The 18,135-nt window shown below is 42.5% G+C and overlaps 1 protein-coding gene across 1 annotated transcript in view; it reads right to left on the minus strand.

The window, feature by feature from the left end:
* FAXC (failed axon connections homolog (Drosophila)) overlaps nt 1-18,135 on the minus strand; it is a 71,662-nt gene that overhangs the window by 7,004 nt on the left and 46,523 nt on the right. Inside the window, exon 5 of the mRNA XM_012661869.1 lies at nt 4,399-4,515. Coding sequence (XP_012517323.1) covers nt 4,399-4,515 — 117 coding nt within the window. The remainder of the gene's footprint in view (nt 1-4,398; nt 4,516-18,135) is intronic.

Raw genomic sequence — 18,135 nt, forward strand, 5'->3', positions numbered from 1 at the left:
TCCTCTTACTCACCTGAATTAAGGAAAATTTCTTACTATTCTAGATCTTTCCAGAAGTAGTTGTGTGGCTTTGTAAATAATATCAAGGACCAAAAAACTAGTAGTCATTCACACACACACACATGAGGCAAGGCAATGCTGTCTGTTCCAAAGCAAAGGCAGAAAACTACCTGATTCAAGCCATTCACACTCCTGGCATTGAGCCGGTTCTAAATTACCCAGGTTGTTTCTACTCATCCCTTCTCTTGTTACTTCTTGGGAAAGAGAACAAAAGCAGGCAAAACGGTTGAGACTAAACAACAGCAGTAGTTTGGCCGCATGTTAACAACTCTAATAAAAAGCTTTAGAAGGCACCAGGCGCAGTGGCTGGCAATCCTGCAATCCCAGCAGTTTGGGAGGCCAAGGCAGGAGCATCTCCTGAGGGCAGGAGCATCTCCTGAGGCCAGGAGTTCGAGACCAGCCTGGCAATATACCAAGACCCTGTCTCTATGAAAAATACAAAAATTAGCCAGGTGTGGTGGTGTACACCTGTAGTCAAGGCTGAGGCAGGTGGATCATTTGAGCCCAGGAGTTTGAGGTAGCAGTAAGCTATGACGGCACCACTGTACTCCAGCCAGAGCAATAGAGTGAGACCCTGTCTCAAAAAAAAAAAAAAAAGAGAGACAGAGAAAATGAGATTTAGAAAGGGTATGGAACTAAAGCCTAAAATGGGATTTAGAGATCTGTGGGCCAGGTGTGGTGGCTCACTCTTGTAATCTCACACTTTGGGAGGCCAAGGTGGGAGGATCACTTGAGTCCAGAAGTTCAAGAGCAGTTTGGGCAACATAGTGAGACACTACCTCTATCAAAAAAAAAAAAAAAAAATCACAGAGATCTCTGTGGACTTTAATAAGTCATGCTACACCAGTCACCAGGGAGAATCGGAAGCTGCTTAAGAACGAAAACACATGCAACTCGGTGCCAAAAGCCCCTCGCAGATGATGGTATCAGATTCCCCAGATGTCTGTGTCTTGGGAGGGAGCCCAAAATCAATCCCTCACAAAGGCTGATTGTTTCTTTAACAAGAACACTAAATGCCTCAAGTCCTTTCAGGAAGACATAGAGAAAAGGGCCAAGACATAAATAAACAAAAGATGCTTCATTTCTGCAAGAAGGTGTTCTACAGAGTCTGCGAGTTCTACTGATAAGGGGTCCCTACATACTTCTCAGTAACAGACGACCACAATAGTGTGTGCACGCTCACGTGCATATATGCACGTGTGCACGTGTGTGTGTAGGGATGTGTTTGGGTGAAGTGTAGGTGTACATGTACAGTGAGTCGGGTGTGTATGGAGTAAGTGAGTAGACGTGGGTGTGTACACGTGAGTGTGTAGGGGTGGTGTGGTGGAGGAATGGGGGGAGAGGAGTAGAAAGTAATGGGAAGAGAGAATGGCTATAAAACACAGTCCTAAATGAACTAAGAGGAATCAATACCTTTTAGACCACTATGGAAAATCTGACTAAAATAAAGGGAAATTAATATTTTAAATGCCATCATCAATATGATAATATATTTAATTTAGAGAAGTTCCAGTGTATCACAAAACAAGGAACATATTCATAACGATTACTTAGGAAGTTAAATGTTGGTCCATACTATCCCTATTCCCACTCAGCTGAACTTCTGGAAGGCATTCAATCAATGCTTGATCCATCCCAACCAAGTTTGGTAACATATCTGGAGCGCCTTCCTCACCAATAAGAGGATCTGGAGAGCGAGCGCTGGTGTCCTCAGCCTGGCCTGAACTCCCGGACATGCACACAGGTAGACACACACACACACACACAAAGCCGCAGGCTTCACCACCCTCCCCAGCCATCCACCCATGACCACAACACATGACTGTTCACCTGCCTCAGTTTCTTGTATGATTCTGCCTTGCTTGGTTCCATGCATCCATCCACCCATCCAGCCTCCCATCCAACATTTATCAAGAACATTCTACGTGCTATTCCACTGATGATCTCATGTTCTTCTCTCAGCCTGCTCAAACCTAAACGCTGAACTTTGACTTCACATCCCCAGCCCCCTGGCACTTGCTTAGACTGCTTCGAATGGAAGATGACTTTAAACAGTTCCCACCCGCCTATGCAGTACCCCAGGGTCCCTAGCTACCATGTACAGATGCTCCACAACTTACATGGGGTTACACCCCAATAAATCCATCACAAGTTAAAAATATCCTAAGTCGAAAATGCATTTAATACCCCTCACCTACCGAACATCATAGCTTAACCTAGCCTGCCCTTTAGCAAGCTCAGGCCACTTATTAGCCTACAGTTGGGCAAAATCATCTGGCCATACAATATTGTAGAGTATTGGTTGTTTGTTCACCCTTGTGAATGCGTGGCTGACTAGGAGCTATGGCTCACTGCCTCTGCCCAATGTCACAAGAAAGTGTCATACCACATATAACTAGCCCCGGAAAAGATCAAAATTCAAAATTCAAAGTATGGTTCCTCCTGAAAGAGTATTGCTTTTGCAATACCCTAAGTCAAACTACTGCAAGTCAGGGACCATCTGTATATCCCTCCACCTCACCCCACCACACACACAAACATGCACACCAAGATCTGGTCCCTTGCATATCAACCCAAGGTGAGCTATCTTTCTCTAGCCTGTTGCCGCCATGAATTTTGCTCCTAAAGGGGAACCTTCATACACTGTTGGTAGGAATGTATATTAGTGTAACCACTATGGAGAATGGTATGGAGATTCCTCAAAAAACTAAAAATAGAACTGCCATATGACCCAGCAATCCCACTGCTGGGTATATATCCAAAGGAGGGGAAATCAGCATATCAAAAAGATATCTGCACTCCCATGTTTATTGTAGCATTATTCACAATAACCAAGATTTGGAATCAACCTAAATGTCCATCAGTGGATAAATGGATAAAGAAATTGTGGTAAATATATACAATGGAATATTATACAGCCACAAAAAAGAATGAAATTCTGCCATTTGCAATAACATGGATGGAACTGGAGAATATTATATCAAGTGAAATAAGGCAGATACAGACAAATCTTGCATGCTCTCACTCACATGTGGGAGCTAACTATTAAAACAATTGATCTCATGGAGACAGAAAGTAGATGATGGTTACCAGAGGGTAGGAAGAGTAGCAGGGAGGGGGGGATAAATTAGGAATGGTTAATGGGTACAAAAATATAGTTAGATAGTTAGATAGAATGAACAATATTTGATAGCACAACAAAGTGACTATAATCTACATTAAGTTAAGGGTATACTTTAAAATAACTAAAAGAGTAGAATTAGAATGTTCCTAACACAAAGAAATGATAAATTTCTGAGGTGATGGATACCCCAATTACCCTGATTTGATTAATTCGCATTATATACCTGTATCAAAACACCACATGTACTCTATAAAGATATATGACTATTATGAACCCACAATAATAATTTTATACACACACACACACACACACACACACACACACACAGGAAAAAAAAAGAATTTTCTCCTACCATCCCCACCCTCACCCCACACATGTATGTTCATCCCCTAGCTCTGGTCCCACTTATCCCCACTTACTACTTTTTCTCCTCCTGTCTCTTATAATTCAGATAGGACTTACAACGAAGATCACACATACACAAAATATTAAGGTTGTGTTTCTTTGGTCAAAATGAATATATAAAAATATTAATAATAATATTTTAGATATCACTAGACTTACAAAGTATTTGTTGACACTTTCCTCATTTTTCCCACAATCTTGAACTTGCCAGCTCTACTACTCTCAGTGTATGAGCTACAGCCACCCCACCAGAACAGGAGAAGGGAGTGGCTTGAACTCGAATGACACAGAATCATACGCACTTGTACCTACACACAAAATATCTAAAACCAGTTCAGACTCAAAAAGAGTATCTGAAATGTGCAGTGAGTTCATCAGCCCCACCTCAGCATGGCTGCCTCGGCACTGGATATACCAGAAAGTGGTGAACCACTACTGCCCATAGGAAATGAAGGAAGACAAACAAAACAAGGGCACCAGGTAGAATTCAAGCCCTATTTCCACAAGTCTTAAGTCCCACTATGTAAGGAAATGGAAGAAAAGTCCTGGTATAAAACATGACATGATCTGTGTCAGCACTGCTAAGAATACAGTCTGGGCAAGATGGCAGGCGAGAAGTCCAGTCTGTCCTCCGCCCCTGCGTGCCTTGAGTACAGAAAACCGACCCTGGGCCCAGACACCACAGTCTGCTGTCTCCATAAAGCCCAGCTAAGCAAGTTCAAGGCATTGGCCTAGAATTCTGCACTGTGCTACCCCTACCCACACACCCCCAGCAACTCCCAAACCCTGAAGAGGTTTGTAGGGCTTGCCTTTGATCAGCCGCTCGGGTCTCGTCCCTGGTAACGTCCACATTGCCTGTGCCAAGTGTCCAAAGACGGTGGCGTCAAGAGTGGAAAGCTTGGGCCCCATGATGTACTTCTTATCACCTGCAGCAGACAGAGCAGAGAGGTCACTGGACTGGCCCACCTGCTTCATGTGATCACAATGGCATTCAGCACACTCTCATCACACACTCTTGAACTATGTACCAAAAGGCTTTGCAGAGCTCAAATGCATGGACACCCTTTTTCTTAAAAAAAAAAAATTCAGAACATAAGTAAAATGAATTAAGCAATTCTGTGATACAATAATCCGCAGGGTAGCAAAGCAGGAAACATATTAAAATAAGCAGATGAGGAAGCGTGCTCATGGGAAAAGGGAGAACTAATCACTACAGACCTCTGGAGAACCTCCTTGTCTCGAACTGTAGTAATTAAAGCTTGAGATGCTTGAGAACACCTGGAAGTTCCCTTAAACCATCTCGAAAATGACCCAAACCAAACACAGCCAACTTCAGCACCTCCATTATCAAATTAAATACATTTCCCAAGGAGAAACAAGAAGTCTAAGCTCCCTGAGACGTTACGAGGCGAGGTTTCCTGCCCCCCATGGTCCTGGCAAGGTTCTCACCGCTGAGGACCAGCATCCACAGGAAACACAAAGTGAAGAGAAGCCATGAGGTCACTGACCCAGCCCCGGCATCAGACTCCCGTGCAAGGCCGTTTCACACCACTGCTGCCATCTCTCCATCCCCACCAGCACTGACTTAGTTCAGGCCTTTCCACCTTGACTATTACACCCAACCCATTAAAACTGCTGCACATTGTCTCCAGGATACTGTCAGGCGCTGCAGCATATGGAGGCAGCACAGCGGAGCTGGATCCCCTAGCTCATACCCTGGCACCACTCTTATTCACTGTGAGAACCTGGTCATCACTTAACTTCTGGAAGCCTCGATTGTCTCATCTGGAAATGGAGATGATATTAAGAGTGTCTATTCCTTAAAGCTACTGTGAGGATGAAGTGACATCATGCACATTAGCTCTCGTGATAGCCCTTCCCTTTCTCTGGTCCATCCCACATCCCATCGGCACTTCAATCTCCCAAGTCACTCTTTTCATCGTGTGAGTTTTGTGAACACTTTCAAGGACTTATGAAATGAGTTATGAAACAAAGTCCAAACTCAGCTTGGAATTCAAGGCCCATTATATGCTGCCTTCAACGCATGTTCCAGCTTTGTCCCTCATCCTCCCTTTCTCTAGCAAACCTGAGGACCACCTCCACTCCCCAGCATACTTTATGCTTCCCCTTTGCTCGTGCTGTGCCCCTTTCCTGCCTCCACGACCTACATGTGCTCGCCATGTCCCTCTGTCGGATCAATTCTATCCATCCTTCGAGGTCCAGCTCCAGCCTCCTTGCAAAGCTTTTTGGTGGCAACAGAAGCTTGCAGTTCATACGGCCCTGTGTTCAAATCCAACTTTTGCACATATGACCTTATAGGACTTTAAGGCATTTAATGCCTATTAACCTCAACTTCCTGAACTATAAAATGGGAAGAATATGTGAGGTGACTTGAGTAGACCACACAGCAGATACATCCTACCTCTTCTCTCTCAGGCCTCTTGAGTGGCGTTTTTTCCATAATGCTCTATACATGGTTTGTTTGTTCTTTGTGCATTTTATCTTTCCAGCTAAATGGTTAGCTCTTTGAAAGTAAGGGTCACCTCTTACTTCTACTTAACAAACTCTTGTACCATGTTTACTACATGCCTGACCTGGTTCTATGTACTGTACTCTAGGAATATCCATCCATTTCGCCATTCTTGAGTGGCAAGCTGAGGAAATTAAATATCTGATGACAATGCACAGGTGAGATAGGAGGGGAAACAACTAGAGGTGGGGACATAAGTTAACAAACCACTATAGCACAAATGAGGTTGGAAGTGATTTAAAAAAATCATTTCTACTACATATTCCATAGGGAACAAGGAATACCTATGTTGGTACAATATGCTGAACCTGACCAAATTGTCTTTTCTGGTGAGAACAATCAAGTCATCCATGTTAGAGCCTTAGATGTTTCCCATTGTCAACCAACTTCTCCATCATTTGAGTCTTACCCCAGGATATAAGCCTATTACCCAAATACTGGGAAAACAGGGATAAAATACTAACTGAGCAAAAATAGCAAAGAAAATCTAGATGTCATTTGTTCCCAAGAGTGTCAGTTACTTCCTAATGGTGCATCCTGCTGGCTCCATGCCTCTGCCATACCCCTGCTGTTACATGAATGCAGGTGAGCAGAGGGACCCTGCCCTGGAGCTCTTGTGCCATCCTGCTAGGGCAGGAGGGGTGTATCAGATGATAGCCAAATAATCCTCCCTATGGGATTGTGCCACGGCTCGACCCATTCAAGGTCCAAACACAGGATAGCCCACAAGATAGATGCCACAAGGGGGCTTTAGGGCTATTGTGACAGGGGCTATACACAGCTTGAGAGAGAAGAAAACAAAATGTAAAAAAAAAAATAAAAAAGCAACAATGGCTTCCCGAACATAGATACATACATACATACATACATACATACATAGGAAGAAAGAAAATGTTGCTTTCCTTGAAGGACCCAATTGTGAAGTTTGGTGTAGAACTCAAAGACTTTGGGGGCATGATGAAAAAAATATATACAGATAAAAAAATTGGAAAATCTCAAAACAGAGTGCGTAGGATCTTGATAAAAAGAAAAAAAAATAATCATTTGAACCCATAGTCAACTAGTGCATATAGCGTTTAGCCAAAATTTGCCATTTGGTCTCAGAACGTTAAAACTGGAAGGGCACTGGGTGAGTTAGTAACAGAACCAGACTGAGAATCCTGGCACCAGGTCCCCTGACTTCTGGTCAGTGCACTCTGTCTCCACAATAGGCCATAAGGATCTTCATCTCAGAGATAAAGACCTCATGGAATAGCAGGAGGAAGACTGAGCTGTGAAAGTACAAAAGGATGCTTTGGTCAGGAAGGAATACAGAATACAGAAGGGGGAAAAAAGAACAGAAATCAGAGGGTTTTTATAGGTGCTTGCAAAAAAATATGGATAGAATTTAGTATCTGGAAAATGTTGAGTGGTAGATGCAAAATTATACACACACGAGACAATTATAAACATGAAGAATATAAAAATATCCTCTGTCATTAAAAAGTCCTCAGAATACCTGCTGGCAAAAAGCTTTTTTAAACTTTTATTTTGAAATAATTTTAGACTTATAGAAAAGTTGCAAAAATAGCACAGTTCCTGTATACCCTTCAACCAGCTTCCGATAATGTTAACATCTTACATAACCACAGTACATTTATTAAAACTAAGAAATTAACCATTACTATAATACTATTAACTGCACTACAGACTTTATTCAAATTTTATTAGTTTTTCAACTAATGTCCATTTTTGTTCCAGGATTCCACATTGCACTTAGTTGTCACGTCTCCTTAGTCTATGAAAGTTTTCCAATCTGTTAAAGTTCCTTAGTCTTTCCTTGTCTTTCATAACATAACACTTTTAAAGAATACAGGTCAGTTATTTTTTAAAATGTCCATCAGTTTTGGCTTGTTTAAGGTTTTCTAATGATTAGATTGGGTCATGCATTTTTGGCAAGTATAATAATAATGTATCCTTCTTTGATGGTTAATTTTACCCATCAACTTGACTGAGCCATAGGGTGTCCTGATATTTGTTCAAACAATACTCTGGGAGTGTCCATGAAGGTGTTTCTGGATAAAATTGGCACTTGAGTAAAGCAAATTGCAATCAGGTGAAGGCCTAAATAGAACAAAAAGGCTGACCCTCTCCTGAGTAAGAAAGAATTCCTTTTGCCTCACTGACTTCACATCAGGACATTGGCTTTTTCCTACCTTAGGATTCAAAGTGAAACAATTGCCTCTTCCTGGGTCTCAAGCCTGCCAGCCTTCAGACCAGAACTACACCGTCAGTTCTCCTGGGTCTTAGGCCTCTCGCATCAGACTAGTACTGTATCATCGGCTCTCCTGGGTCTCCAGCTGCCAACTCACCCTGCATATCTTGGAACTTGTCAGCCTCCAAAATCGTGTAAGCCAATTCCTTGTAATAAATCTCTTTATATCTTATTGGTTCTGTTTCTCTGAAGAATCCTGACTAATACAGCTTCTCAGAGTATATAATGTCCATATGTCTTACTGCTGGTGATATTAACTTTGACCTCGTGGTAAAGGTGGTGGCTGCAGGTTTCTTCACTATAAAGTTACTATTTTTCCATTTGCAATTGATAATCTGGGGAGAGAGACTTTGAGACTGTACAAATATCCTGTTTCTCTTCAAACTCTGGCCCACTAATTTTAGCAGCCATCGGTGGATATCATCTGAAGCAATTATTACTGTGGTGTTTGCTCAACTGTGATTTTCAATTTCTCTCATCCCTTCTACATGTATTGATTAGAATACTACTGTCCCTTCTTCCCCATTTACTAATGTATTCAATTATTTATTTATGTAAGTATGCACTAATGGATATTTATTTTATTCTATAGGTTAAAATCCAATACTCTCATTACTTATTTTATTGCTCAAATTGTTCCAGCTTTGGCCTTTGGGAGCTTGGCAGAAAACATTTTTAAAAGGGAAATAGATTTGACTCTGCTTAGAGACAAAGAGGCCAAGCTAAAGGCTTCAGTCTACAGCACTCCCAGGGTTTACAAAGTGGCCCCAGATCTCACGAGCAGAGGGCTTTAGCAAAAACAAAACACTAAGGGCACTTCTGAAGGGCACTGAAGGAGCAGGCCTGGGCAATGAAGCACGTTGGTACACAGAGGCAGCTGAGGGATATCTGAGTGTCTGTAACTCTCCCTGCCAGCCCCAGGTTGGGAATGTGGACTGTGAACCATTGGTGAGGGCAAATGAAGGCTCTGAAACATCAAAGTCCTAGGCATGGAGGGACCCAAGGTATGTTCCACCAGAGGCCAGCTTCCAAGCACCTGGAACACCTCCCCAAGTGCACAGAGCCCTCCTGACTGTGAGTCCACATCCCGATAGCAGCAAGGTGCCCGAGGTGACTTGACAGACCTCGATGGCTGGGTCTTCAAGTGGCCATCAGGGAACAGAGACCTGTGAGGAAATACAAGGACAGTGACCAAGCAGCCAGAGGGGAGGGCCCATGTGGATCAGGAGGAGAGCCCACAGCAGGAGTAGCAGGAGCTGGTTCTACTGAGAGGCTGGGGAATGACAGCTGGTCCTGGGTAGTTCTAGAATCTGATATGACCTCTCCTAGGTGGTTCAGGCAGCTCCTCTCTGTGAGAAAGGCCATATTATAGATACAGAAACCACTGGGGCACCCAAGGATGACTAAAAACTGAGTGGAATAACTGAGTGGAAACATGAATAACTGCAGTATTAGGCTAGACCAGAGTGTATCATTGGTCTTAAACTTGAGCATGCATCATAATCACCCGGAAGACTTTTTAAAAACACTGATTGATGCCCCCACCCCAGGAGTTTCTGATTCAGTAGCTATTGAGTGGGACCCGAGAATGTGCATTTCTAACAAGACCCCAGGTAATGCTGATACTGCTGTTCCAGGGATCACACTTTGAGAAACACTGATCTAGATCACTCATAAGGTAATTCACACAGCCATCTTGTATTCTTACGTATGTATATGTCCTATGTTCTCAAATAGTTTTTAAGCACCTTGAAGGCAAGTAAACCTCTATTTTACTGTTCTATCTGGTACCTATCACAACAGAAACCATCAGTTAAGGTTATGATAGCCTTAATTACGTTTGATCTCTGTCCTTTCCTAGGATGGAGAGCTATGGTAGAGATTAAAAGGTATAATAATGTGAGAAAGCATTTTGCAAACTAGAAGTTGCTATTCTAATGTAAAGAATTATTTTATACTCATCACCAAGAATCAAAACAAGTAACTGCCTATGAACAGAACAAGTCCAACCTCTCTCCCAGTGCAAAAATCCCTTCTTTCACTTGCCAACCAGACAGTCCCCAAACCCACCCTAACCCCAACCCCGCTGGAGATTTGTCCCCCATAATTTCTTGGGCAGACTATTCTGTGTTTAGATGTCTCCTTAAAACTTCCACCATGGACCCCAGTTCCTTCCTCTGGAATCACACAAATTTATGGCCATATTGATTCTACCACAGCACCCACTCCTAATCTCCACTAACATACTTGTACGTAAAAATTGATCACTTGTTTTCACATATATCACTATGGCATGGTGGGTAGAAAGTTTATTTCAGAGCATCAGAAATAGCCACAGAAATGAACCTCTGAACTGCGTCTTCTTCCTCCTTTGCTAATTCTTTCCCCAGTTTCCACTGCTCATTGTCAGCTCCACTTGCACAATTTAGCTAAATTTCCAAATGCTGTAAGTGGCAAAAGAGAAAAGATTGTGCTAGAAAATATAAGTTTAAGAGAGAAATTAAAAGGAACAGTCAAAAGATTTTCAAGGACTCGTTTTTCTATAAGTCAAAGAAATAAAGAGCAATTGTGATTTTCATCCACATAGGGTTCCCTATACTTGAGCACTGACAAGAATTACAAGCAGATAATTACAGTGAAATCAGTGTGGGCACAATTCATATTTCTGATTATCCTTCTCTCACCTTTAATTAACTGGGAATTGAAGGAAAATTGAGAAACAAAGAGTTTGAGTGCTTTCTCCAGGGAAAACACAGGAGGTCACAGTAATCTTACCAGCCAACCATGAAAGAACACACACTTTAAGCTCTTTTTCTGCATGTGGATTTCCTGCATGTGAATCTCCCAGAGGGCAAGGCTACAGGAGAAATAAAATCTACTTCCTGTCATCTTACAGTCCCGATCAGACCTCTCTTTGTCAAATAATATACAGGACAGGCCACTTCTTTTAAAGAGCCCTTGTTCACATTTCCAGCGTACTCTAAAATTGCTGCATAGGTATTTCAACTATGGGGGCAGGGGTGCTATCTTATGTCTGAGGTGATTAATGGTCCTTATGAGTAAATCTCAGAATTAAAATCATCAGCTTCGACAACTTTGACATCTACTAGTTGCACCAGTTGGCTCACAGTCCGGGAATAGATAAAGGGGCTGGGGCAAATACCAGAAGAAGCCCCTTAATTTAATCCCTCCTCAGATTTTATTCCAGAAAGCAACTAGGTACTCCCGTAATTTCCTATAAGATTCTCTGAAAGAATACACAAGAAAGAATTTCTTTCTTTTCAGTGTGTATGAGCTATCTCGATACCTTCTCCCCCAATCACCAATACCAATCACCCTGTCTCTTCCTCCCAATCTTTTCTTTGCTGATGTCCCAGCTCTTAAAATCCCCTATAGGTGAGACCAGGAGGCATGTAAATTCCCCACTCTAAGGAACAGGCTGTGCTTGCTCTTCTGTCCTTCAGTCCTGTTATTAATGTGTCCTGAGCACCTTCTGAACACCACACACTCAGAGCATCCACGGGCATATTGTGTAATTTTAGGAGACCTGGATGAAAAATCTGCATCAGTGTGGAAACACTTCACACATGGGCAATCGAGATTAGGAAAGTATTCCTCAGGAGGGGGCAAATGCCTGCTCAGGGTCACTTATTACAATTCACCATCACTGAACAGCAGCTCCTGGAAGTCTTAAAGAACCACAGCTAAGCTGTCAGTGCTGCCGCCTCACTGATGATCAGCCTTTTTGTCTACCTCTCTTCTTGAAGTTGTTGCAATACTATTGTTTCTGAGTCTGATGACACATTCAGCTATGGTAAGATCGAGATCTGAGCACTATAAAAGTTATATGAGTTCCTCTCTCCAGTTTCACTTTCCCAAATACACTTTTCGAGGGTAAAGAACATAGAGCACTCAACTCAAACTGCGTTCCAGGACAGCTTTCCCCTTAATTTCATTTCTGTCTTTGGGCAATCAAAGGACCCAGCTGTTCTATCTCTTTATTCAATAAAGACTACCTGGTTAATAAAATAACACATCAGACAGAACACAATGTCTTGTTAAAATTTAAGTTCAAACCCTTTTATAAGGAACTTACCCTTTTAAGAAAGCTGAATGGTAATAGATTCTAGTGCGAGGTTTGTGTTTGGCCATCAGGGCCGGAGAAGCCTCAACTCTGCAAACAGACTCCCCATTTCTGAAAGATCTCCTTCATTTAATAGATCCCAGGTTTCACCTCAGCTGGAATCCAGGATCCTCAACCACTTTCAAACATCTAAGCAGTCGCCAAAAACTGGTCAAGATTTTTAACCACCACAACTGTTTAGGACCTGTCCAGAGTGGGGAGCCTCAAGTTAACTCCAACGGCACAGATCCGTCGGGAGGAAATCAAATTGCTATCAACCTCATCTTTAAACACGGGAGTCCTATACCCCAAACGATATACCAATCAGTATGTTGGACATCACGTCAAAATTCTGTGTGATGCCTCTGCTCAAGTGCCAGAGTGAGTCTCTATCTCCTGCTCTGTGGGAGACCACATTATCCCCCTGCTGAACACTCTTGTTCACGTGCCCTGACAATTAAATGGTTAAGAATGGCCACGGGACTCTTTTCCCAGCGCACACTTCCTTCTCAGAGATCACTGAATCCAGAGACAGAAACCTCCTGTGCCAAGCTCTATAATCTTTCCTCACACTTTTTTCACAACCAAGATGAGAATACTTCTGCTAGAATCAGAATGGATAATATTTTATACAATAATAGTCCCTGGAGAGACTGCAAGATAAGACAGTACTTCTAAAAGATGTAAAACCTTTTTTCTAAATATTAATAACTTGAGACAACTAAGATCAGGTGCCTGTCCCCCATCTTTCCTCTGCTGACAGCCCGGCTTCACTCTTCACAGCTCAGCAGTAGCTGAAAGAAGCACCTACTAGGATTAACGGGATCGGGGCTATGTAGGAGTACTAGTTACTGCTCGCTGCATAATAAATTACTACCAAATTTAGCAGCTTAAAACAACAAATACTTACTATCTCACAGTTTCTGTGGGTCAAGAATCCAGGCAGCCTCAGCTGGGTGCTTCTGGCCCAGGGTCTCTCATAGGCTGCAATCAAGATGTTGGCCAGGGCTGCAGTTATCTCAAGAATCGACTGGGGGAGGATCTACTTCCAAACTCACTCAGATGGCTGTTAGCACACCTCAGGTCCTCACCGGCTCTTGGCCAGAGATATCCATTCCTTGCTGCATGGGCCTCTCCACAGAGCAGTTCACAACAGAGCTGCCTTCTGTCAGAGTAAGCAAGTGAGAGAGCAAGCAGAAGAAAGACAGGACGCCTAAGATGGAAGCCGAATCTTGGAATGGTTATCCCACTGCTCCTGCCATATTCTATTTGTTAGGAGCAAATTACCAGGTCCAACCTGCACTCATCCAGGAGGTGGGATCACTGTGACCCATCCCAGAGACTGCCTACTACAGGAGGAAAGCATCCTTATTTCCCAGAACTACATTCAAAAACATTTAGAAGTTAAATGTCATGATATCTATAATTTACTTTAAAATATTTTCATACCAAAAATATAGACGAAGCAAATATGACAAAATGTTAAGAACTATTAAACTTCGGTGATGGTTATAAAGTTGTTCATTGTACTATTCTACTTTTCTGTGTCTTTGAAATTTTTCAACAAAAAATAATCAAAATCACCTGATCTTGTTCACTAATAATGGGTCAAGGGGGAAAAATGTATAAACTATGCTAAATCTTAAATTATAATATTTGGCAGACATTTTCCAATGTTTAAATGATCAATGCTATATAACCCTCCTCTGACAGGTGAATGAACTCAGCTACTTAGGGGCTTATTTGGTACATAGATGCCCTGACAAAATGGTTCTCTTGCAATTTTGTCTAGACTGTAAATTCAGTCACGACAGAAATCACACTAGATGATGAGATACACTTGAACATTAGGACTGGATCCCCCAGTGCCCAGTACACTCTAGGTGCTCAATACATATATTTTTTAGCAAATGGCAAATATTTTATTACAATACCTTGCCCTTAAATCTTTTAGTCCAAAATTAGCTCTTCCAATATTTGATGCCAAGGAACTCTATAGTGTAGAACTCTGTGGCTCAACCAAGGCAGTGTACAGGTGCTTGAGCTAATTGTTTATGAAGAACGATTTTGGCCTGCCCCACGGTGTGCTAGGGCACTGCCCAGGGAGGCAAGATGACCTTCTAACCAGACAGCACAACAAGTACCTCAGATTCTCATCAGAGAATGTCCAAGGTTAGACCGCCTGGTGTCTAATGCAATAAGACCTCTCTTTTACCAATAAAGTGGAAGAGCTAGACCTCTGGAGGTCATAAAAAAATTGCACTCTCTCACCTAAGAAATCACCTTTATTCAAAAATGAGTCTCAGCGATATCTGTTCTATGGTTATAAGGCAAGTTATCAAAACCTCTAGCCTCTCTAAGCTTACTCCTATACTAAAATTTGATCAGAAAAAAACATACAGGAACTGTATTAGAGTAGGTCTCCAAAGAAAAGCCTTTGCAGCTTCAATTCACATTCAACTCTATGCTTTTATTAAGAAAAATTTTTACAAATGTTTCTGTCCACAAGAAAATTCACTCTCCCTTATATAACGTCTATGGAAAAATCTTCTCCTAGAATTCAGGATCAAGAAAAAAATTCTCCCAGTTGAAGAATCTGTGTATTTTCTTTTCTTAGAAAATAAACACAAACCTGTCGCACACATTTCCCTTTTTATCTTGGTTGCCAAAAGCTCAATTGTGCCCAATTCCAGGAATAAACTCATTCCAAGAAATGATTTTTCTCTAATTGGTTTCTGAAATTCTGTATTAATGTTGAATATATTATATTACTTGTCTTATATATATTATAACATTGTGGATTGCCTCAAACTCCTTTGGGAAGTTAGTGTTCTTTCAGCAAATATTTATTGAGTGCCTACTGTTTACAGGCCTTCTGCTGCAGACCAAGGTTAGAGGGAAGCCAGCCAGCCAATTCCCAATTCCTTCAAGATGACAATGTCCACAGGCAGGTTGATGGAAAGTGGGGGAGGAGAGGATCACAGGAAGAACCTAGACAAGTGTAGTACAGCACACAAGGAAGTGGGCACACTAGGACACAGCACTGAGGAGGATCACCAATGTGAGTAGCCCCGTGAGGTTGAGGGAGGTTATGAAGGACATTAAGAAAGTCTCTAGTAAGTGGAAATAACTCTTGAGAACCTGTCAGGTTAGGCAAGGCAGAGTAGCCAGGTGTGGTGACACACACCTGTAGTCCCACCTACTGGGAGGCTGAGGCAGGATGATCATTTGAGCCCAGGAGTTTGAGGCTACAGTGAGCTGTGACCACACCACTGCACTCTAGCCTAGGCAACAGAGCAAGACCCTTTCTCCAAAAAATAAAAATAAACAAATAAAACAGGAAAAACAAGGCAGGGGAAACAGCCTCTGCAAAGGCATGAAGCTGCAAAACAGCACAGTGTGTTCAGGGAACTAGGGTACTGGTGTGGTAGGAATAAAGTCCCATATAGGGGGAAGTAGGAAACGAAGGTAGAGATGTGAGTAGAATTCAGGCTGTGAAGAAATGGGGCTTGGATTTTAGCCTAAGAAGAACTGAGAGTCTACAGTTCTGATTTATATTGTAGAGTAAACACTCCAGTAGAATTAAAAACCCAAACTGGGGCTTGGGACATCAGCTAAGAAGCTGTGGCAAAATCTGGGCAAGAGACATCGAGTGCCTCTCCTACGGTATGGGGCAGAAGACAGGCAGGAGATCGGGGCGTTTGGTGAGCACCCTTTGCTCCATTCTCTGAGTGAGCAAGCACTTACTGAGCACTGGCTCTGCAGCCAGGTCCCAGGTCCAGCCGGACCCCACCTCTTACTAGGCATGTGATCCTGAGTAAGTTAACTAAACACTGTGTACCTCAGTTTCCTCATTTACAAACTAAAGATAATAATAATCATAAAACTTACCCTCATATGCCTTTGGTGAGAACTAATGAGAACAATTTCTACCTCATTTAATTCTCACAAACCCATATGAGAATAAGTATTGTTGTTATATTACCATGAGGATATATATATTATGTAGTATGTATTTATATTGCATATTATACACATATCATATGTGTAATATATATTATACATATATATGAGAGTAGGTATTATATTACATGAGATTATGTATTATATATTACATTACTATTTGCCTAAGCACACTGTTAATGCTCCATAAATGTCAGTTCTTATCAATATTATTTTGATTATAAGCTCTAGGTGCTTGGGATACAGTGACAAACAGAACAGACAAGTCACTGTTCTCATGGAGTTTACATCACATGAAGGGATGATAAATCAATCAATCAATGAATAAGAAAACATCAGCCAGTGATGAGTGCTATGCAGAGGACTAAAGACAGTGATGTGACAGAGGGTGACTGACAGCAACGTTAGACTGGGTGGTCAGGGAAGGCCTCTGCATGGAGGTGATATTTACACAGAGACATGAATGTCAAGAAGGATCTGGCAAAACAGACACTTGAAGGAAGAGAATTCCAGGCAGAGGAAACAGCTAAGACACATGCCTGACGATCAGAATGAGCTTGGTGAGTCTGTGAAGCAGAGAGAAGACCAGCGTGGTCGGGATACAGCAGGCGAGGGCTGAAAGTTAAGAAATGAGATTGGAGAGAAAGCTGGGCCCAGGCAGTACAGGGGTTTCAAAGCCAGTGGGAGAGAGTGCAGAAGGAGCAATCCAGAATGACTTCTTGGCCTCCAACCGGAGCAAGCGAATGGCTGGCAGTGCCACTCACCAAGGGGATCGGGGGTTCGGTGGGAGGATGTGCTGAATTTGAGGTGGCTATGGGACATCTAAGTGAAGATCTGGAAAACAGCTGGGATTTAAGAGAGAGATTAGAACTGGAGATAAACATGTGGCACTGTGAAATGGGAGAGGACTAGAGGGTCGGGGGTGGAATCCTAGGACCATCAATACAAAAGGCTAAAAAGTGTTCGGCAATGACTTCTGGCTTCTCCTAGACTAAGTTCAAATCCAAGCTCTACCATTTACTAGCTAGGTGTCCCTGGGCAAGTTACCTCTTTGTGCCTGAATTTCCTCATGGGTAGGATCACTGTGAGCAGTAAATAAGCTTATACCAGTAAAGCTCTTACAACAGTGCTGCGTGAAGTGAGTGCTGAGTGCTGGCATGTGTTAGTTATTAAACCCAACAACTGGGGATCACCTGAAACAGCAAGACACTAAAGCCTCCTCAGAAGGGGGCTGGGCATCTGTGGAGCTGAAAAAGTGGGTGAAGCCTCCAGGGAAGGAGAAAGCCTCAGTCCTTTGTAGTTTAATACACCCAAGAAATCTCATGTCCATTAGCATCACAGCAAAGAAGAGAGGCTCCTCAAGGAAGGCCATTAAATGGTAGAGTGTTACTCACCCTTTAGGAGCAACTGGCGGCGGGCATAGGAGTCAGTTTGCAGTGGCTCCAGGAGTGCATGGGAGGTCAGGGAAGAGTATGACTGCTGCTACATTTCAAATGAGCTTCTGCATGAAGGGAAGGCAAGAGATGGGACAGAAGTGGGTGGTATTTTTAAAGATGGGAGACTTATATGATAGAAGGAACTGATAAAGAGATAAGGGTTGAAGAGAAAGAAGAGAATTTGTACTCAAAGGTCTGAGGAAGGGAAGGGGTGGGGCGTTTCATGGTGAGGAGATGGAG

The sequence above is a fragment of the Propithecus coquereli genome, unplaced genomic scaffold (assembly GCF_000956105.1).
Source record: "Propithecus coquereli isolate 6110/MARCELLA unplaced genomic scaffold, Pcoq_1.0 Scaffold74, whole genome shotgun sequence".
NCBI classification, from domain to species: Eukaryota; Metazoa; Chordata; class Mammalia; order Primates; family Indriidae; genus Propithecus; species Propithecus coquereli.